This window comes from Cryptomeria japonica, chromosome 6, assembly GCF_030272615.1.
Source record: "Cryptomeria japonica chromosome 6, Sugi_1.0, whole genome shotgun sequence".
NCBI classification, from domain to species: Eukaryota; Viridiplantae; Streptophyta; class Pinopsida; order Cupressales; family Cupressaceae; genus Cryptomeria; species Cryptomeria japonica.
In genome coordinates, this window is record NC_081410.1 from 155,622,364 (window position 1) to 155,645,861 (window position 23,498).

The following is a 23,498-nucleotide window of genomic DNA, read 5'->3' on the forward strand; positions in this document are numbered from 1 at the left end:
GCTGATGTTTAGGCTTTACAATTTTCATAAGGCCCTTTGCCCCCCTAAACCTATCTCAGTTCAACCCGCCCTCTCCATTCTGGGTCCCTCTGAAGGCACTAAAAAAGGCCTCAAAAAGTCTTTGAAAAAGTCGATGACTCTTTGTCAATCCCCTGACCAAGGCCCCCCCTGTCCCCTCAAAATTGGGGAAAAAAATAAATGCAACCCTTTTGCTGCAAAACCCACCTCCAAGAAACTTAGAAAGGAGCCCAAAATCCTCCTTGTTGAGTCTGATGTAGAGGAGGGTATCACCTCGCGCAGATCCCACAGAAACAAATCCAGGATGAATCAAATGGTTGTGAGAAAGCATTATGCTAACGAAGAAGAGGAGGATTATGAAAAAGCGGAAAGTGAGAAGGGGGAGGAGGATTTGGAGGCCACGGAGGGCTCGGATTCCTCCAATTTGGGCACTAATGTCCCCGACTCGGAGACCATCAAGGAGGATATCAAGAACACCTCCCCTCATTCTAACACTTCCCTGCCCCACACCTCTGAGGGGGAAGGTAGACATTCTGACGGCGAGAAGACTGCTGCTGAAGAAGGGGAGGAAGAGGCGGTGTAGTGTTCGGGTTGCAATGCTATCTCTGAAGATCTAAATGGTGTTAAGAAAAAGCTGAAGCACCTGGAGTCCTATGTCAACAAGATTGGGAAATTCGCTGTCAAAGTGATGCACTCGTCGGCTACCTCTCTGTGCTTGCTCCACCAGGATAAGGCTGATCCGGAAGGGCTGGGAAGCGACACCACTAAGGAATTGTTCCAGTTCGTGGCTGATGACTGGACTGGGCTTATGCTCTCTAAGCACACGGGTTCTGATAATTAGGTTGTATGGTTGGTTTCCTTCCTTTTTGCTATAGTTTTTATCGTTGGAACGTCTGGTTCCATGGTAATATTGCTACTTTTAACAGTTTTTATAGTATTGACATTGTGATGGTTTACTGTTGGTTATGGTGCTTGTTGGACGAGATTGGTTTCAATCTTGGGTTATCCAATAGCGACAGGCAGTTTTTGTTTTTGATTACTAGAGTAGGGATTGGCTGACTATCGTGTGTCTGCGGTGTGTGTGCTGGTAAAGCTTTTTTCTATTTCTTTCGGGTCAACCCCCAGTTTTGGCTGCTTTATAATCAAAAACATTCTTAATAACTAATTTATAAAGAGAATAGACCACTTTGGAGTATACACCCACATGACCCTAGTTGTGGTTTTATTGCTTGAGAGAGGTATTCATGGGTTTGGAAGGGTGTGTTTTTTTTAATTTAGATTATTACTACTTGGTTGCAAATGAGCTATATTATCACATACCAAAGGTATTGCTAGTATATACATGTTGATTGAATTTAATTGAGAAATTTTGTGTGTATTATCAATATGTACATGCAATTGACAAAGCATTTTATAAAAACTTGAAAAGATTATATCATAAATTTAATTATGAGCTAAATAGGATTTAGAATTGTGATGAAATTGAATTAAACTAAGTAGGAACAATGGAATGCAACTCGTTGTCAAATTGGATTGTAAAAGTGTGACAAACATTGTCAAAATGTAGATAATGAATTATCTTAATGTTTTGTGTTTTATGAATGCAATGTAATAGAGAATTCCATGATTTTATCTTTTCAAATCAAGAAGGTGCACCAAAAATGACTTACCTAATTATGAGATTAGAATGTCAACATTAGCCCAAAAACATGTTTGGATAACATGAATTTATTATTAGCCACAACATTTTTCTTTATCTATTCTGGAAGAAGTTTGACCAAATAATAGGCATCTCATATTTGATGGTCATAACAATTATATCATTTTCAAGATACCAAACAGGTGAAGGTATTCAAACTTAATCTTTTAGCCTTCCTATTCATATAAGTCAAGCTTTTGACTCTTATATATGAATATATTTTCTCAATTCAATATTTACTTCAAACAACAAAGGATAATGTTAATTAAGTGCTTGAGGGCCTTGAAAATACTTCAAAAATTACAAAACAAGAAAACAGAACAAGTAGAGGAAAGCACAACACTTTATAGACAATGAGAAAAAATAACTAAAATTTGAGAAGGAATTGAAAGGGTAGATAATTGAAAAAGAAAAGTCCCAACAATGCAAAGAGATAGAAACGTGAAGGGAGTATAAAGAATCAATAAGAACTTGATGTCAAGAAAAAGGCATTTGATTAAGAAAAAAAATGAGGTTGTTAGGCAAAGACATTTAAGTTTCTCAAGAATATGCTCAACATTTATAACCTTGTGTTTCTTGAATCTCTTCCCCTACAAATGAGATGCTATTTAATAGGCGTTTATATCATGTATTTCTTGGCCCTACATTTGCAACCATACCAACCAATCTTCTAGCTCAAACTCCAATTGCAATTTCAAAGGCAACACATACCAATCAATCAGTCGCCAATCCCAAGAAAGAGGAACTAGCAATAATCCATGGGTTTACTAAAAACAAAAAAAGTTATATCATTGTCACAATTTGTGTAAGATGCAAATGGTTAGTTTTCAATAGGTAGGTTTACAAGTTTGATTTTTGCAACAGAGATCTATTAGGAATGAGTGCAAGTTCTTTTATGAACTTATCAACCTAAATCTCCATCAATTAATTTATTGTTTAGTGAAAGAAAGACATATAAAACTCTTGTAAGACTACATAAGTTATGGAATAAAACAAATATCAAGGAGTAATAATTTTGTGGCCAAAAAACATTGTATCCACACTTCAAAATATAAATACCTTGGAATCTAGTGAACATCCCAAGAAACCCAAGTTGTGGAGTCACTATTACTAACCCGAACCTTGGTCATTTGAAGTTGGGTAGTCAACATGTTGAGTGAGCTCATGTAGGCAAGTTTTCCCTAGATTGTTGAGAGGACTTTTGTATGTGAGAGTTACGTGAGGAGAGTTTTGTCCATAATCAATCATTTGTGTTGCATTCAAACTTGTGTACAATGTATATAGTACAACATTATGCTTGCAATGGAAGCCCTAAACCCTAAAATTATGTGAACATTATCCAATCCTTAACCACTTTAGATCAAATAGTATTTCACATTGTGAGGTAGTGGAGTTATTTGGAGGCGGTTGACCAAAGGTATGGTTGGATAATTAGTCACATATGTGATTTTGAATTTAATATTTGGTTTCTCTCCTTATATATGTTGGATAACTTTACTAATGCACCACTTAGCAACGTCTCGCAACAAAATATGGGTGTGCCTCCTTCAATGGCTTGACCCCAAAAAGTAAGTTTAAGCATTTGACTTCAAAATTTTGAATGTCCTTCAATTACCAAATAAAGCCATAACAACTTCTAGGTCCTCTCCCTAAATATTCTTTTTCCATCCATGTGAATGTGTGTGCGCGCGCGGATGTGTGTGGGTGTGTGCGTGCATGCATGTTTGTGTGTGTGTGGGTGTGTGTGCGCATGCATGTTTGTGTGTGTGTGCGTGTGTGTGTTCCTGTGTGCATGCACGTGAGAAATAATTGCAATGTATGTTAAATAAATAAATTGTGTATTAAAATGATTTGTATATTAAATAAGAGAGAGAAATTGAAATAAATTATTACCTACACAAAGTTGATCATAACCATAAGAGGATGTAACATTCCAAAGCGTACAAATAAGTTTGGTTTGATTTTGGGTAAGTGTGAGATTTAGGCCCCATGTTACCAGACTCTTTTGATTAATGTAAAATAGCCTCTGGTTAAGAATTGGGCGGGCAAGTAGGGTAGGCATGCACGGTTAAATTAAATCGAACTTTATATTGAATTTGATCAAGGGTGTGTTAATTTACCAATAATTTAATTAAATATAAAAATTCTTGTATTTAAACTTGAAAGACCACATTATTTTAAGATAATGAATCACTTAAGCAAAAGTTTCCTGATATCCCTCAATGCATGATATGCAAGAAACTCCGAGTAAGACATGAAGCTAGTCAGAAAGGTCATTTCAACAAATACGGATCAGAGAACAAGATTTTAAAACTCGAGATAAATGTTAATTGTAAATGATCTCAACATGTAAACAGAAGCTTATTAGAATAAAGAATTTCAATGCTATATGTGTCTGAGGTCCGACAAGAAATATTTGAAATGACTTGTTAAATATGAGTTTGCCCAAATGTAAACTATTGTGCTTAGCGTCCTTGTTTACAATACAAATTCAGCATTGACTGAGGAAAAATACTAGATGTAGTTTCAATTCTCAGTCTAATAGTATAGTAGTATAGGGAGGTTGCTATAGCAATACTGCCTCTGATTGTTCTAGCATTTTAACTAACGGCACAGGGAGGGTGCTCAAGCAATGGTAATGATCAAGCTGAGATCTGATGGTTGGCAGCAATGCTGGTTAAGCAGCACCGAGCAATGTGATGATATATGGCTGGGTGATACGTTGATACGTTGATTAATCCTTAGTGCCACTTTTCGGACAACTTGCAAATTAATCACTTTCTTCCACAAATTCGCACTCCCTCCACGTTAAATAATTTTATTCCATCCATGACCATTTCAGACATTTTACCGCATCATATCCAACTGGTAACACAACATTATAATCTCGTTATGTTGATAAATTACAGGCCACGACCCATATGGTCCATTGTTCTAATAAACATATTTACCATTAATAACTAAGATGAATAGTCATTAATTCCAACATATTCATTGCATTAAGCTTTGCAGCATTAAACATTAACCTAAGGATTCAAGCAAAAGGTAGAGAATCATACTCATTTGCGGTGTAACAAAGAGAATGTATATAAATGTAGCTTCAACAACTAAAAATATTGCAGAAAATGAGGCAAATTTAATATGGTATAATTACGCCAGTAAGAAGACTGCAAATCATTTGTTGCAGTTCCTCATTCTGTTTTCTCAAAAAATACAATTCCTTGCATAATACATTCCCCAAATCCACGAAGTCTGATTATGTCTAGCTGCAACAATAAGCATCTAAGTAAAGCATTTGAGATCAAAGTAATTAAGGGTTGTTCAATATTGTATCTTCTAAAGGTAGAAGAAAAAGCTTGCAAGTTTTAACCATATAACAAAGATACCGATCCTGCACATAAAAATTATAACTACAATGGTTGCTGGTCCATTATTCATTGGTTCAATTTGTTTAACCAAACCGATGAATCCAATTAGAAAAATGAAAGACGTACACTGTGAATTGAGAGTTTTGGAACCCAAAATTTAAATGAAAAGCTTCTGTATCAAGAAACTATCAACGTAAAACACTCCAAACTAACAACAATATCATTTCATCCAAAAACAAAAAAATCTGGATGCATTGGTAAATACAACATCTGTTACCATTAGCACCCTTAAAACACAACTGTTCTTTTAACTAATTATAGCTGCAGGGGAAAAAAAATCTCCATCCAATGCACTTAAAAATGTCAGTGGTTCCTCTACCCTTCCAGTGTAACAGCCAGGTCTTTCAATTTTGGAGGGTGTGGAAAAGAAGAGATATACTAGTGTAGTGATTTGAATTGCAGATTCCATAAGCAATCAGCCTCAAAAATCATCGAACTTGCCTGCCTGTAGCTTTTGCTACAAGGGATGTCGATTCCGATGACCGCTCCAATCTGTTGAATAAGGTGATGCCCAATTCACCATGCACAAGTCAGCCAGTGAGTTCTTCAAAGATTTACTAAAATTGATTGTCTGCAAAGATTTAGTGTAGAGCCAATTAAATGAAGAAAACAAAGGAAAATACTCAAGCTTCAGATCATACTTCAATATTTCTTGGACAGCCTTGATAACATCATTAGAGTTTGTCTCCACCACTTGACCTCCCATTATAATCTCATCTAGAACAGTATGCAGCTGGACACAAATTTCAAAACTTCTTAGCTTGATTTGTACCATAAAACAGCTAATGAGCAACACCAAATCCTTCATGTATCCTAATGATTTACATCAAATGCCTTATTTGTATGATAACAATTCAAGATCTGACTTTCAGAGGAAATTTGCTAGTTATTACTTACCCCTATAACTACTTGTGCATTGAAAGATGTGATTATATTTATGGATACATGTTGGTTTATGATGTGGGCTTATTATTTTCTGATTTGAATGCACTAAGATAACATTACTAAGACAGTTATATGCCATTTTAATGTTTTGTTTTGTGTACCCTATAGCTTTTTTCTTTATAATGTTGCATTCTCCAGCTCCTTGAAAAATGAGATTATTTAAAACTCAAAGCTCTGTAATAAGAAAATTAAACTACTAGACTATATTTGCATGTTAAGGAATTAATTATGTACAATAAAATACTCTTCATATCTCCTTCAGTAGTTAACATGCAGCTCTTGTGACAGTAATGAACTCTTTTACATCCTCCAGTATTTTCTTCTAATGAACCCTTTTACAAGTGCACCGACCTTAAAGATAAGATGATATTTGGTAATATATGAGGGCTGATATGAAGTCTGATAATGTCAGTGTTTCTCAAGTTTTGGTACCGGGGAGATGCAGGGACAAGGGGATGGTTTCAGGGACAGCAAATTTTCCCTGGATTTGGAGACAGCTTTCAAATAATTTATTAAAAAATATATATTTGAAGAATTAATTACAAAAAGGCAGTTATATAGATTGAAATTCATCATTTATCCTAACACTATGAGTAAAAGAAGCTGAAAACTACACAAATTTGTATTGCTGTATGACATTTTGCATCAGACAGTGAATCTTAATGTCTTTACCATATCTTCAGCATTTTGAGTGGAAATTGTACTATCTACCAAGACTCTACTAGTAGACTTAGTAGGATCATTTTCTGCAATGTTCAATGTCTCAATGTCCGCCACACTACAATCTGAGCAAATTCTTGCACTGTTTCTGTGGCTGTTGTTTTCAAGATGAATAAATGAGTACCAAGCCCCAGGGTTATTCATCAAAGGAAAAAAAGCAGATACACCAATGCCAGCCAAATTTTGAATGGGCTGTTCTATACTATCAGTCAGGAGGTTCGGCATGGTTCCAGGCAAGGGATTCACTAGAGAGTAGAACTTGACAAAAAGGTGCACAACAAGGTGCAGTGTCAATGTACATGTCAGAAATCCAAGCATCTTCACTAAGATCATTATATTTTGTTTATGAATCATTTGATTGTAACCATAATTCGTATTTACTCAGCAAACTAAAAGTATAAATGGATTTCAATTAATCCGGATTTAATTATGAAATCTCAGGAAACCAAAAAAAACTGAATATTCATAAAAACAAGGAAAAATGCTGCTTTTTTATCTGACACAGCTCAATACAATTTTTATAATTTGCTTTTTAAAACCAGAATGATGATTGGGGCAGAGTTCTTAGTGGGATCCATATCCTCCAGATTATGGAATGAAGCCCCTGCCACCAAGCCCAAATTAAGGCTTTTGAGGTCATAGGAACCTTCATGGTACTTGGCATTTTTCATAATTTTATCACTTTTATCCAAACTACAAACCTTTTAGCTTTTTCAATTTTTTTATGTTCATTTGTTCAATGGCTTTAAGGGATGTCTAACTTCACCAAGACAGTCACGGGATGTCTAGACATTTCCCAGCCATTCCATGGATACTAAGATGTTCCCTAATGCCCCCCTTGAGGAAACATCCCTTGAGACATCTCTACCTATATAGGGTCATCCTAGGGCTAACCCCCTTTGGAGGCCCAGGTGCAGGTAGGGAATTCCATCCCCATCCCACCACAGCCAAGATATCCTCATTCATGGAATAGCCCAAGGTCTTAGGGATGGGTCCCAAGGTCACTAGATGATGCAAATCAAAGAATGCCTAGTGATAAGAGGGACAAGCTAGACAAGCCTAGGGAGAAACAAAGTTCAAGGTAATGCACATAGAACCACACCTTAACAATCAAGGCCAATGAAACTTTAGAATTAAAGAAAAACCTTATAGCACTATCTTTACCCAATGACCAAGTTGTGGGTTAGGAGGACTAGAAGGCCCTCAACATCTAAACCAGTTAAATTCACTCCACCTAGAATGTGACTAAGGGAATCAAGATACTTTGATATTAAGTCGATTAGCTAGACTAGACTTATTCTCATGCCAAGTCAGAAGTTCAAAATCTAAGGGATACAAAATATGAATAATAGATTAGGTGAAATCAAAAATTTCCCTTGTTCCCACAAGAGGGATCTTGTACACCATGTTCATGTGTTTGTTATGACATGACCTACAACATGTAAACAAAGAGGAACATTGTCTCACTAATGTGTCCTTAATTGTTTATAAATTCATGTAGCCAACAGGTGCTCACCACCTCCAATGCCTGTAACAGGCAGAAATAGAAAGTAATCATCTTGATTCCTAACAGCTCCAAAGCCCTCTTGCTCTTAAAGAGAAAGGGTACAGATTCTCTAAGTGGGGTACTAGAAGAAAATGGATAAAGAGCACTGAGTATCTAAACATATAGTGGTATATTCCACATATCTTAGAGATTTTACACAAGCATTATAATCCTAAAGATTATCGTCATTTAGTTATTTTTCATTTTACCTGTTTTCTTTTATTGGAGTTGACACATAAATTCTATGCAAAAGGTGTGTAGTTAGGGCAATCAAATGATTATTTTTGAATTATCTAATACTATTATGATTTATTATGACACGTTTTAATTTTTTAAACAATGATACAAGAAGTCATAACTTCTAAAATGAAGCTTTATAGCAGATGTTGAAGACCTTACTACAGTTTGTTTTTAACTTTTAAGTTATTTGTAATTTTTTACATTATATGATGCATTCTAAATACCAATAACAAGCCATGCAATGTGTTTTGTATTGTGTAATATTTACATTTAAAAGGATTTCATATAGTATTCAAAATGATTTCTTAATACTGTCAATTTGTGTAAAATCTCCCGAGTGGAACTCCTATTATGAATGAATTTTAGTCCCATCATGGATAGAATGTGTTTGATCACCATACAAGTTTATCATAATTTTTTCTTACATGTTAACTATTAAAATAAACTACTATTAAAAAGGTGTGTCGCTCGTAGTTCCCCATGTAGGATTTATGACATTATGTTCAGCATCATTGATGCCCTTGCCAACAATGGGTGGATAAAAAATGCCAATTTCTCTAATGGGCTTCCACATGAACAAATCAAAATCTAGCATGATAAACTTTAACCAAAATAATATGAATTGATAATTGTTATCATACAAAATATCCATAAATTGATCAAGTGATATTGAATGTCACCTTATTTCATATTCAAATTTGATTCTATACAAGGTTTGATATTGAATGTCACCTTATTTCATATTCAAATTTGACTCTATACAAGGTTTGAAAACTCAGACTCACCGCAGACTCGGTAGCCCAAAATAGGCCTCCAACTCAGGACTCGGCAGAAAATTCGGCTAGGACTAGTCAAAAAATTAATGCAATGAGAGAACATAAGAGCCATAATTCAAACATTACACGTCATTTGATCTTCAAAGTTCAAACACTCAAAATTTGAAATTTCATCATTCATAGATCATAATCAATGATCATACTCATAGTTTCAACTTTCAACTTTCAAACTTTAAAATGTATAACATAATAACAGCATCATAACTATAAGTTTATAAATGTTTACATGTAAGCCAATGTCAAAATAAATGTTTACATCCTCCTCTTTCCTCTTCTAATGTAACTTCACAATTCAGACCTGTTTTGCACACCAAGGAGCAGAAAGAAATGAAATAAATCCTTAACTTTCTGTAATTTTATCTTACTGGCCATTTTCACACTGCCATAAGAGTTCTAGCTCAAGACTCGCGAGTCCCCACCTAGGACTCGCACAAGTCACACACTAAAACTCAGTAGTCTTGGGAGGAGACTCACCAAGATGTGGCTCGTGAGTCCGCAGCGAGTCAACTCGGAATGCCGTCAGACTCGTGAGTCCCACGAATCCCGGCAAGCCCCAGCCGAGTTTTCCATCTATGTTCTATACATATGTGATATTATTGTCATGCCTTGTGGTGTTTTTATGCCTATAAGCTTTTGGGAATATATTTTATCTTAGTATAACAATTTTTGGTTGCAATCATAAGGTTTTAGTGAAACACAAAAAGATGACTTTTGAAGCATGTAATTAACTTGTAAATATTTAGAGGATAATGTAAGTTATTCCTTATGTGGTACTTGTGATTGAGCTTTGCAATATTAATTCTTGTGGCATTATTTGTTTGCTAAACACAACTTTACTATTAATGATATACTACTAAATAATGCCTCGATGGATTCGATTAGTTCGATCACTATGGGAGTGCCACTTCCTACAAATCAATTTTCTTGAGTTTAGGCAGTAGATATTGCTATCTCACGAGATGGAAAACTCAAATACCTATACTAAAGAAATTTCTGTCATGCCCGAAAAAAGGAATATAAATTTCCTCATAGTTGCATATTACTAACACAGCATAGCAGCTTGGGATTTCATGTTAAGGCATCTAATTTGAGTTTAAGATACTTATCAAGTCCTTGGTTGGAACACATGCTAATTAATTTTCATGAGTTTAGTGAGTAGATATTGCTATCTTGTCATGGAGGCCTCAAGTACGTAGTCTAGTGAAAAATTTATATGCCTAAAGATTGGATAGTTTCCTCTCACTTTTGCACATACCTAATGTGTTATAATAGATTCAAATAATTGCAAGTGAAGGAATCTAATATCAAACAAGTTTGTTCAGCAAGTAGAATCTAGACACTTGAATCTGTACTCAAGTTCTTTAACTATGAGCAGTGATGTTATGTCAATGCATACCTTATATGTGCATATAGTTTAATTAACATTTTTAGTAGTGTTCCACACATTCCTGACGTTTTGGGGTTGTTCCTTGGACGGGGGTTGTTCCCTAGGTTTGAAGGCAAAGACAAAGCAACCTCATCATCCCTATGTACAAACCCCCATAAGAGCCCATCCTTGCAAGTTTGAAACAAATCCCCAAGACAGTTGGATGACATCCCTCAAAAATCCCAAGGATGATAAGAAGTTCCTTAACATCCTTATAAAAACAAACCTTGAAATAAAATAAAAAATGAAAAACACTAAAGCTAAACCTAAAAGGGGGTCAATCAAGGCCAACAACCTAAAAAATATAAATACCCGAACTCATGCTCTATTGCAATCACCAAAAGAGGAACAGCAAGAGGATGCTGTCTACGAACTATAGAAAACACCCCTTAACAGAGAAAAATATATATTAAAAAAAAAAAAAATAAAGGATAGGGAGCTTTCTTAAAAGGGATAAAATAATAAACTGTGGCCCCATGACCAATGTTATTGGGTTCACCTATATAAGCCCATGTATTGCAAAATCTGGTTCTTCACTGGGTTCAAGTCCAAGATGACCTTGAGTTTGCTCAAGGTCTAGCCCAAAATCCCAATTAAGGGTTTCCATTCAATAAAACTCTGCAAAAATTGGCTATGTATTACAAAACCCTAAAATGGCTCATTTCAATGCCAATTTATTCCACCCAAATCGTAAATGTCCATGTATATGAACTCGTGAACACCAAAAAACAACAATGCTTGCAAGGAAATCAAGAGGGAGGTGTATCCCCAATTCTCTTTTACTATATCAATGTAAATATCAGACAAAGGGTGTACCATGAGTTCATATTATGAATCAAAATGTCAATGGCATAAATATTGGTAAATCTTGGTGTAATATTTCATTAGATGTGCATTTAAATCAGAATCACAAATGTCCCTGTATATTACATTATATATAATATCAAGTATTATATAATATCAAAAATATTATATGTATATACAATAGATTATAGATTATTAATTTATTTATAGATTTATAGATTCTAATTATTATTAATGCAGTATTAAATATTATATAAATATTTAAACATATTATATAATATTATAAAATCATGTTTATTATATGTTATTAAATATATTAGATTTATATATGATATCATATAATATAACTGTATATATATAAATAAACCCATACCCAAGGGAAAAAATTGTCAAACCTCAAAGGCTCAAACCCATACCAAGATCACCAACTTAGCCCAGGACACTATGAGAGCATTACCTCTCAGTCCCACTAGGGGTTGTTGCCCCCAAACCCCCACTCCAATTTCTAAAACCAACACTTTTTCCCTTTATTTTGCGAATAATAACAACAGTAGCTTTTTTCTCTTTTTTTATTATTTCAGTTCTTTTTTGTTTCTGAAGTTTTTCCTGATTAAATCCCAACTAATTAAATTCCATTTATACATTTTCGTCTCTGAAGACATGCTAAGATTCACTGTCACTAATGCATATTGTCATATGATAATTCAACTTCTTTTATTCATGCTCTTTACATAAACGATAAATTGTAGCTTCATTTACAGTTTTTCATAATTATTCCAAATATCCATTTTCTTATATTGTTTTAATAGTCATATGGCATACCTAAAAACTGGAAAAAATAATTGTCATCCCTGAAACCTGTCTCCATGTCCCAGAAACTCAGAGAAACGCTGATTTTCAGACTCTTTAAAAAGATGATGATTGCCTATTTGCTTAATTTTTCTGTAAATGTGTCATACAATCAAGACATCAATCTGCAATATCATTAAACTCGCCAATTCATATAAGCCTCCTCATTTTGCTAGACAAGTAATAGAAGTCAAGCCAAGCTTCATGTTGCTGCAATGTGTACAATTTGCTAGGATATAACATACTAAGCACCTTATCAACGGCACAAAGTGTATGTACTATGTACCCATTCATCTTTAACCCAATAAAGAAAATTGTCCAGTTCTTTATTGCCAAGTAACTTGAAACAACAATTTAGAAAGAAGAAATTGTCAATAGAATCCAATAAAATCACAGATTTATACAATATTGATTGTAAATATCACTTGAGTTTGCCATTTTTCCTTGGATAAGCAAATTAATATTCATTTATTTTAGCCATTGACAAATAAATACAATTGTGTATTGAAGACTCACCAACTACATATGTCAAATATCTTGTTTCTTGAGATTTCTCATTTATGTCACAAACATTTTCAAGATGTCCTTAACTAGTTGTACAAGGCATAGGGTCCAATTAATAAGTTCAACCCTCTTTCTTTTTAAAATTGTTCCCTGACTTGTAATTACCATTTAGAAAGTGTCCAAGACATTATTCAATCAGGAAAGGAAAGGAAAGGAAAGGAAAGGCAAGGATAGAGACAAGCACCTTGTTGAAATTGAATATAATGTCAAGTTCACAAACATTCTTGAAGCATTTATCCAATGTCTCAACAAATACTGCAAAACAAAAAACACAGAATAAAAAATAGAAACCTCTACAGAAAACATCAATCCAACTAATAGAGTAATACTAAATTCAATACCTACAAGTGTGTAATGTTTAAAAAAAGCATCAATCCAAGTAATGGACTACCAAAATGAACACAAACTAGCAATAATGACAATACCTATGTCAATTATTTGAAATCACTGTGATATCTTCATTCTTTCAAGTGAGCTGCATTTTCAATTTGATAATATAAAAAACAGCAGAATCAACTCAACAAACAAGCAATACAAATTCATTGTAATTAGGCCTATTAAATAGGCTCACAAAGGGTAACCAAGTTGGCTATCCAGGAAATGATCTCTACAAGCAAACAGAACAAAATCTCGACAAAATAATAACGCTCCTCAATTGGATGCTAATAAAAATCACCAACTCCATCCATGATATATCTAACAAGCCCTCCACCCCAACTTAATAAATAAACTAGATACAAGTACAAGGTTGCCTCTAAATTTGACAAATTTGAATCTACTAAGGGGTTCTTATCATATATGCAGTCTGCTTTATAGGATGATGGTAAAGACAAGTGGTCTCATTGTAAAGTTGAAGAAGTAAAGATGCTAAGGGCAGTGGCACCAAGGTCAGAAGCCTTGGAAACAACTCTAAGGAGAGTTGTATACATTGACAATAAAGTGAGGATGAAGAAGCAGCAAAAGAACCAACTGAACAAGGAGGAAAATATATGAATGAGCCTTTCATAAGGGCTCTGTATCTTATTGAATATAGATCACAGTTAAGGACTTTGCTAGAATGGAAGTTTGAATGCTAAAGAGCTCAAGGATTGGATTGCAGAGATGGAGTACTTCGAGTTTGAAATCCATAGAAGACCCAAAAAGGGTGAAACTTGCTAATACCAAGTTGAAGGATCATGCATCCTTTTGGTGAAAATATATATAATTGGATCAACAAAGAAGGGGAAAAGAGAAGTTTTCAATTGTGGGATTGAATGGTAGCAAAGATAAAGTCAAATTTCTTCTAGCAAATTACCACCTAAATTTGTTGAACAAAAACTGTAGCATAAAGAGCTAAGTGCCAAAGCTTATACCTAAGATTTTTATCAACAATGAAGAAAAAAATGCGCAGTACATTAATGGCCTCTACATGGCTATCCAAGATCAGTTTAGTATGATTCAAGTAAGATTCATATAAGATGCATATCAATGTACCTTGAGAGTAGAGGAAAAGCTAGCTAAAAAGCAACAAAACAATTCCGACGGAATAAAATGATTTGGTGAAGATAAAAGTTAAGAAAAAAATCAAGGGGAGTCTAGCACTGGTGGATGAAATGGTGATTAACTTCAACATGTTTTGTTCTGGTCTGATATACTAGATTCTTCAACATGTTGAAGACTTCCTAATTATCACATAAGAGTGAAGTCAGTGTAGGGAGAACAAGTTGAAGAGTGACTACGATCCATCACAACCACATCAGCACACACTCTGTATTGACAGCTGCCTTATATTCTACTTCAGTGAATAAACTGTATATAGTAAGTTGCTCTGCCATGAAACTACTCCTGGCCTGAACGAAGATATGTCCAATTACAGATCAATGAGCATAAACTAATCCAGCCCAATTGGAGTCAATATACCCAAATAGTATGAATTTGACAGTGTTGATAAAAAATGCCAGAGGTGAGTGTTCCTTTGATGTATCAAACAACACATTTTGCAGCTTGCCAATGTTCTTCTTGAGACTGAGCATAAAATTTGTAGAGGGAGCTTACTACAAAACACAAGTTCAGCCAAGTGACAGTAAATAAATCAAACTATCCACTAGTTGGCGATTCACTAACTCATTGACCAATGGTAAATCAGTGTTAGTTTAAAGTTTAATACAAAACTTCCATAGACGTGGATAGTGGATTACACACATCTTGAACCTTTCTTGAATATATTTGACATACTTTGTTTATAATACAAATATAACATCCTTGAGTTGCAAAAATTCTACACCTAAACCACAATGCAGGAGCCTAAGACCAGTTATTTCAAAAGTAGAAAAAAGATCAGATTTCACCTTTTAAATTAAGTTGGCTCCACTGTCAATGGTAGCAAGATCATCAACATAAACAATCAACTTCACAATGTCATCACCAATGATTTTATATTAAGATTTGGATGAAAACAGCTTCCTCTGAATCCTAAACCTCAATGGTGTTGATCAATTTTTCTCTACCAAGCTCTAGGAGCCTGCTTAAATCCATACAAAGACTTAACCAACCTGCAAACCAAATATTTTTGTGTAGAACTTATTTGCTAGATTTTCATTCAATAAGGCACTTTTGACATCCATTTGATAGACTTCCCATCCAAATTGTGTTGCAAAAGACATTCTATGCCAAAAGGATACCATCTTTGCAACAGGGGCAAATGTCTACTCACAGTCCACCCCTTCCTACAATGCATATCTTTTTGTAACAAACCTAGATTTATCCTTCTGCAAAGAGGCATCTGATTTACATTTGACTTCATTCACCAATGTGCAACCAATAGGCTTCTTCCCATGGGATAATTCAGACAATAAGCAAGTCTTATTCTGCATCAAGGCCTGAAATTATGCCTTCATGGCATCCTCCCAATCAAGGTTGCCTTTGGCATCGTCATATGTGCAAGGTTCAAATATATTAAAAAAAAAAATACTTCATAAAAAAATTTACCTTCTCATCACCTTACAAAATTTATTTTCCCAATCATGTAGACTACCCTCCATTGATTTTGGCATTTCATCTTCATAAACATCCTTCCACATGGTATAATACCACTTCGGTCTTTGTTGCTCATTTTTTGACCTTGCTTTAAACACTGGGTATTATGCTATTTGTCATCCAATTCTGCATCATCCACAAAATCATAAAAAAACAATTGTAATGACATTTCAGTTTACCAGGTCGACTTTCTTTTGGGTTGTAAGAGGCTAAGAGCCATCATCAAAATTTCACCCCTTTGATGTTCTCAACTCTATGCTTTGTTCCAATCCTCCTTCAATTTTCAGACTATATTTATCACCAAGGCTGCAGGGAGATGCATCTACAACCCCCTAAGACACATCTTGTGGACCAAGACACATCTCCAATACCAAAGACACAATCGGAGATGATCCTGCTTGCAGGAGATGTCCCGCTGCCATCTCAAGTCCTCTCTAGCTAAAATGAGAACCCTTAAAAATAAACCATAAAAAATGTGAAAAATGTGGTCAAGAAAAGGGATATTCGTCACGCAAGGTATTATTTTACTCATTACTCATTATTTAAAGCGAGGTATAGGTTGTTCTTTCTGATTGGGGATTGCATATTCATTCGACATATGAATATAGGACAAGACAATGGAAATATATTCATTTATTATATTTTACTTTTAGTATTATTTTTATTATTACTTTTTACTACATTTCATATATTTTAAACATTTTTTTATTATGGTGCCTCCAAGTAGCCCCATCTCCTATTTTTCAAAAATAGACATACCAGTATCAATCTCCCATACAGTACCAATATCAATCTCCTGGCAACCTTGTTTATCACTAGTAGTTTCCCATACAAGACTTCTTCCAGATTTGCCATAATTTGAGGACATGCTCTCATCCACATCCACATCTCTACTAATCAAAATCTTAATCATAGAGCCATCCAATAGCCTATATGCCTTTAATTACTCACAATGGCCAATGAATGTATAACTTTGCTCTCTACATCTAATTACTCCTATTCTGCTTACAAATTAGTGCAAAAGCAACACAACTCAAATACCCAAGGCACTCACCAATGTTCTCCTAATGTGCTACTACTTCTTAATGAGTCATTTGATACACTTCCAGTATTTTTCCTACTTTTGCCTTTGATCCGTGCACTAAATGCACTTCATGTATATTCCTAATTTGTTGATTCAAGTATGGGTGTGAGTATAGGAATCGAAACCTTGTACGAAGGTATGACAATTTTTTCTTTAGGTACAAGTACAGCAATATATATATATATATATATATATATATATATATATATATATATATATATATCCTAGTCTTTTAATAGGTTGGGTTGAATTTTCCAAAGGTTCTAAGTGTGGATTGAGTCTTTATCTTTGAAATGTTTAGGAACATTTATTCGAGGTGGCGCTAGATGTTGTGATGTTTTCACACATCGCCCCATTGCAAATGGGGAGCCCCTCTATTTTGCTTTTTTAGGGTAGTGTTTTGGCATGTTAGGGTTTTGTCTTCGATTTCTCACCTCTGGAAATGAGTCAAGTTTTTCAAAATTTGGAGGAATCACCAAAATAAATGAGGAAAAGTGGTCGAAAGAGTGTTCTAATGCTACAAATGTGCTCAGAAAGGTCGAAGGAGTAAAATTGCAATTTCCCAAGATCAATTCTTGACAACTTCCTATTTTTAGGAAATTTGTTTTTTTGCTTTTTTCTAAATTTAGAAAGCTTTTTTGGCATTTTGGGGCCAATCTGGGAACCTACTTTTTTGAGTTGCTTTTTCCTAAAAATAGAAAGTTGCTTTGTCTAAAAATAGAAAGCTGCTTTTTGCTTTTTCGGGGTCACTAGTGGTCATTAGGTAACAAAAAGAGTCAAGTTAGGAGAATTCATCCAAGAACAAACCAAGTATGGAAATAGCTTTCGAATCTAGAGGAAAATTTCTAAAAAGCTAATTGAAGATCACAAGAATTTGACTAAGTCTAGAACTTGGATCGTGAAATTCCTTGTTCAAATCATGAAGAATGCCTATCCATGGAGGAATTTCTTGTTTCATGATGAAGTTCGCTATGGGAAAAGAAGAAATCTCCTTGGTCAGGTGATGAGTTAGCCTTACGAGTCAAGAAAATTCCTGACTAAGCATGAAGTTTGCTCAAGAATGGTAAAATTTTCTTGTTTAAATGTCAAAATTCACTCAGCAATGAAGAAATTTCCAACGCAACACCAAGTCCGCACATGGCATGGAGAGGAAGAATCCTCAAGCAACATGAAGTCCGCTCCAACGTGGTCGAAAGTTCCTCGAGCACATGCAAAGTCCGCCTTGGGACGTGGAAAATCTCCTCATGCCACATCCAAGTCCACCCAAGCCAGGTGAAAATTTCCTTGGCATCAAGCAAAGTCTACCCAAGGATATGTTGGCATTTTTGATGATTATGTTGTGATTGTCATTGATGGACACACACTTGCATTGAGATCTCCTTTATATGAGTTAGATCACAACCGGTATTTATTCCAACCGATATGTTGTATTATAGTCTCTAGACTATTGATGTTTTGCAGAATGTGTTTCCTGGTCTGAAGCGGCATGACGACCCCAAGCGGTTCATGGATCCCAAGCGGTACGAGGGATCAAAGCAGCATAACACATTTTTACCAGTCTTCATTTTTGACAAACCAGCAAGCGGTATTTTGTATGAACCGGCACTCTGTGATGAGTTACCAACCAGCATTTTGTGATGAGTTACCATCCACCGATTGTTTGACGGTGCCGACACTAAAACGGTGCTTTTTGTGTCGTGTTACAAGAACATGTCTAGATGCATTAAACCTAGGAAATTGTATTGTAATCCTATTGGACCGACATGAAATCAGATTCCTTTATAAGGACATCATGTCTAGGGTTTTTATGTTGTTGAAGCTACAGTTGAGGTTATTGTGTTAGAGTTGTTGTGGTCAATGCTATTGCTAAGGTTTAAGGTGATTGATGAGACAGAGAGAGTCTGAATGTGTAGAAGACTGAAGTAATGCTAGAATGCATTAGAAGCGAGCTATCAAGGATCTAACCAAGCAAGCTGTGCTATCTGATAGATCATATACTTGTTGATTACTCACACCTTTGACAAGTCTATAGCCCTTAACCGGGTAGGCCCAAAAGCCTTTTGTAAATCCTCTAACAAGGTGGTTCACATCTGTGGATCCAAAATCCTCTAGCAAGGTAGTTTTTAATCGGACTTATCTCCTAACAAAGATTGAGATTCCTAACAGGATCTGTTCTAGTGAAGAACATTGTAAGACCTTAACCGGTCTGACCTTAACCGGTTTGGTTCCTATTCTGCAGATAGTTACTTGTGAGTTCCATCTCACCGTGGTTTTTCCCATTTGGGTTTCCATGTCAAAATTCCTTGTGTTATGGTGTTTGTGCTTCTGTGGGTAAATGCACTATTTGCTATTTGGTTTGCATGTGTACTAACCGATTTGTCTGCTAAACTGTTTTACCGGTTTACTGTTTGTCTTGCAAAGTGTTTAAGTGTGAAAAGTTTTGGCATACTAATTCACCCCCCCCCTCTTAGTATTCATCGGGATAGCATAAACTTCCCTTTCCTAGTGTTAAGTCCACCCAATGAGTGGGTGAAGAAAGAGGTTAAGTGTTGGCACTATGAAGGAAAGAGTCAGAAAATATGGCTAAGTGTTGGTAGATTGTAAGAAAGTGGTAAGTCAAGGTGAAGTTCTCATGGAAATTTTCCTATCCAAATGCTAAGTCAGCCTTGTAAACCAAGAAATTTCCTTGGTCAAGTATTCAATCAGCCTTGCACATGAAGAATTTCCTAACTAGCATGAAGACTGCTCTCCTAGTGGGGAAGAAATTCTTGTCAAGACTCCAAGTCAGTCCTAGAGAAGCATAAAATTCCTTATGCTCATGCAAAGTCTGCCCAAGGTGTAGGAAAAGTTCCTTGTGGAACCACCAAGTCCGCCCTATCAAGAGGCATTTTTCCTTATCATGGCATGAAGTCCGCCCAAGGTGAAGGAAATGTTCCTCAAGTGCTAGCAAAGTCTGCCTCCCTTGGTGAGAAAGTTCCCTAAGCCCATATGAAGTCCACCCTAGGTGGATAAATCAGAAGTTTGGCTAAAGATGAAAGCTAGTGTGGAAAGCAAAAGTCAAAACCATTTAGGAAATTCGCCCAAGTTGAGAGGGGAAAATGTGGTTAACTTGAGGTTGATTAAAACAAGAAAAGCAAAAAGGGATGAAAACAAGAAAAGAATTTGCGTATGTGTTGAAAGAGAAAAAATTGAAACTTTAACTAAGTATAAGTGAAATAAAGCGAAAAAGATAGAAGCAAAAGAAATCACCCAAGTGTTGGAAGAGAGTGTTGAAGGCATAAATGATTAAAGCAAAAAAAGATACAAGTCAAAGAGAAATTCACGTAAGTCTTGGAAGGGAAAGAATTTAAGAAAATTGGGCTAAGTGTTGAAAAAGTTCGAAACTGCAAATTTCCAAGACATCTTCCGAGGGAATTTCAAAGCCAATTCCTACATTTGGAGACAAAGTTGAAAGTTGTTCTTTACAGAATTTAAGAAATTTCATCAAAATTCTTAGGTTCACAAAGGATTGAAAGCAAATTTTTCCAATTTTCCTTGAACTTTAGGATAACCTTCGGTCGGGATCTCCAAATTTCCAAACTTGCAAAGCTGCTTTCACTTCAAATCATCTTGGTTTTTTAAATGCTTTTAGGGGCAAATGCTTCAATTTTCATAAGTTAAATAAGAATTATCCTTTGAAAATTCCTTCAAACTTTACACTCTAGGATGGGAACCCCTTTATTGTTTTTAACTTAGAATGTTTTCATGATTTTCAAGAGGTAGATGTCAGCTCAAGAACGTATTTCCAGATGTTGATGTTGTAGCTATGGCCGGATCCTTCTATGGGCCGACATAGCTTACTTAATTGTTGTTGATGTGTTTTTTACGCACATGCAAACACAAAATAAAATACCCAAGAGTATCTTATCCTCTCTTGAACAAAATCTCTCAAATGCTGAAGATTAGCTTAAGGATCACTTGAGAAGACTCCAAGGTTCATGAATGTAGGGTCACTACCTGTGGATAAGCTATGTTGTTTGATGTGATTATGTTGGAATCACAAGGGGACTTACGTTGAATTGTCGAATGCTTGAATCGCTGGAACTTGATCATCTGATATTTCAATCTTGCGATGCTTTTTGTCCTAAACTAACTTGAATTGAAAAAAAAGGGCAAAAGGAAAGGGTTAGACTTAGGAAAATAAATAATGCTCTTGATAAAATTCCTGACTTTCTAAAGATTTTAGCTAATTAGAACATAAAGTCAGGAGGATAATCCATACTCTTTGTAGATTTTGACAATTAGATTCAAAGTGTGACAACGCTAGGGCATGGAAACCCTCTATAAAATTCATTAATACTTCCTTATGCCTAGAAAATATGCAAACTAAAATGCAAAGGAGTATACCGGATCAATGACGACAAAGGAAAGGTGTGAAAGGTTGTGTTTTCACACAAGGTATGTCTGAAGACACCTTCCGCAGTCAACAATGGAGGTCAACAAATCTGAAGACAACCTGCAACTAATAAATTAACTTCAAAAAACATGTTGCAATCCTTTAAAAATATGCACAAACTCGATAAAAATCAGTCTTGATGATAAAAATAATTAATTTTGGATACATGGTTATGGCTGGTAAAAAAAATTAATTTTTGAGGATAAGCAGCCATTAACACAGTTGCAGACCTTAGGACAGCCTTCTAATGGTCTGAAAATGATTCCAAAATGCCTCCAAACACTCTCCAAATGTAAATCGCTAAAGTTGCAGCTGGTTGGGCAATAAAAATTAAGTCTGAAAATTGAATGTACAGCCAACAATGGACGTCTAAATCTGAAGCAAACTCAGATCTGAAACAATGACAGCAAGTAGGGAGGCAAAGGTGGCATCAAACATGCGTGGAATTCACCAAAGTATGCTCCAAACACTTGCAAAATAAAAATCGAATTTTCCCAGCTACAGTGCCTTTTTGGAATTCTGAAAATCTCTTCAATCTAGCTCGAATCTGCAACAATGGAGGTCTGGAACAGCAAACAGCAATGGAGGATACAATCGCCCAAGTCACCAAACACCAAAAATCGCCATCTTTCACCAAAAATCGCCATCTTTCACCAAAAAATGCCAAATTTGGAAAAAACGCCAAACTTGGAAAATCAAAAAATCTGGAAACGGTCTTCAATGGCAGCAATGGGATGGAACAGCAAGCTGGAAAAAATGGAGGAAAGAATCCTCAATCCAACACTTCACTATAGCACTTTGCCAAAATTCGCCAATAAGAGAGAAAAATCGCCTTTCATGGAGATACCTAGCAAATTTAAATAATAAAATATTGCTGGAGACTCCTCTCTTATACTTGCTTTTGCCTCTCACTTTCACCACACAAGCAATATGGGATAAAACACTTGCTTATATACTTGTTTGGTAACAAACAACTTGCTTCTAGAAAGGTAAAATCATTAAATGCTTATTGCAAGTTATTTAATTTTGTTTTTAAAATTTTAAATAATCATTAATCATCATTTAAAAACAATTAAAAATGGGGCTCACTTATTAAATATTTCAATTTTAAGTCCAAATTGAGCCTCCAGAGGAGAATCGGTATAAGTTGGGATTAAGAAATCCCATTAAAAATCATTTAAAATGTCAAAATAATCCCCACAAGGGAAAATCAATCCTAGTATGGACAAAAATCCATACAAAATTTCATCAAAATGCATATAAAACACTCCAGGGGAAAATCGATGGCAATCTGGACAAGGAATCCACACTCCAAATTCACTTTACTTGCAAAAAACACTCCCTGGTGGAAAATCGACCTCAGTCTGGATGAAAATCTAGACTTATAACTCATCAAAATGCTCTCAATGGAAAATCGACTTGGGTATGGACTGAGAGTCTACACAAAAATCCACATTAACTTGTCACAAAACATCCTAGTGGAAAATCGACCCAGGCATGGAATCATCCGTAACATTGTCCGCACTATAGTCCGCACTCCTGGTGGAAAATCGATGGCAGTTTGGAAAAATCCTAACACTTAGCCAAATTTTAGCACTTCCAGGGGAGAATCGACCCAGGCATGTATAAACAGTGGTGGAAAATCATAGCCAGTATGGATTTCAGGGGAAACCCATGTGTAGTGTGGATTTTGAGTGGGGGAAAAGGGTGGGTAGTCTGGAATATGAGGGGAAAAGCACCTCTAGCATGGAATTTGACCTTCTAACCCTTGGAATAATGGATTTCCCTTAGAAATTTGGCATTTTAACCACTCAAAATCGCTTAGACACTTCAAAATTAGACTGGACTTAGGCAAATTTTCCCAAAAAATGAGCGAAACGCTAGGAAAT

The 23,498-nt window shown here is 35.4% G+C and overlaps 1 protein-coding gene across 1 annotated transcript in view; it reads right to left on the reverse strand.

Annotated features, from left to right (window-relative positions):
• Positions 1–4,067: 4,067 nt before the first annotated feature.
• Positions 4,068–23,498, reverse strand: part of LOC131035107 (AP-3 complex subunit sigma) — a 109,331-nt gene continuing 89,900 nt past the window's right edge. The window contains exons 5-7 of the mRNA XM_057966745.2: positions 13,260–13,330; positions 5,787–5,878; positions 4,068–5,637 (exon numbers count right to left, since the gene is read on the reverse strand). Coding sequence (XP_057822728.1) covers positions 5,574–5,637; positions 5,787–5,878; positions 13,260–13,330 — 227 coding nt within the window. The 3' untranslated portion in view covers positions 4,068–5,573. The remainder of the gene's footprint in view (positions 5,638–5,786; positions 5,879–13,259; positions 13,331–23,498) is intronic.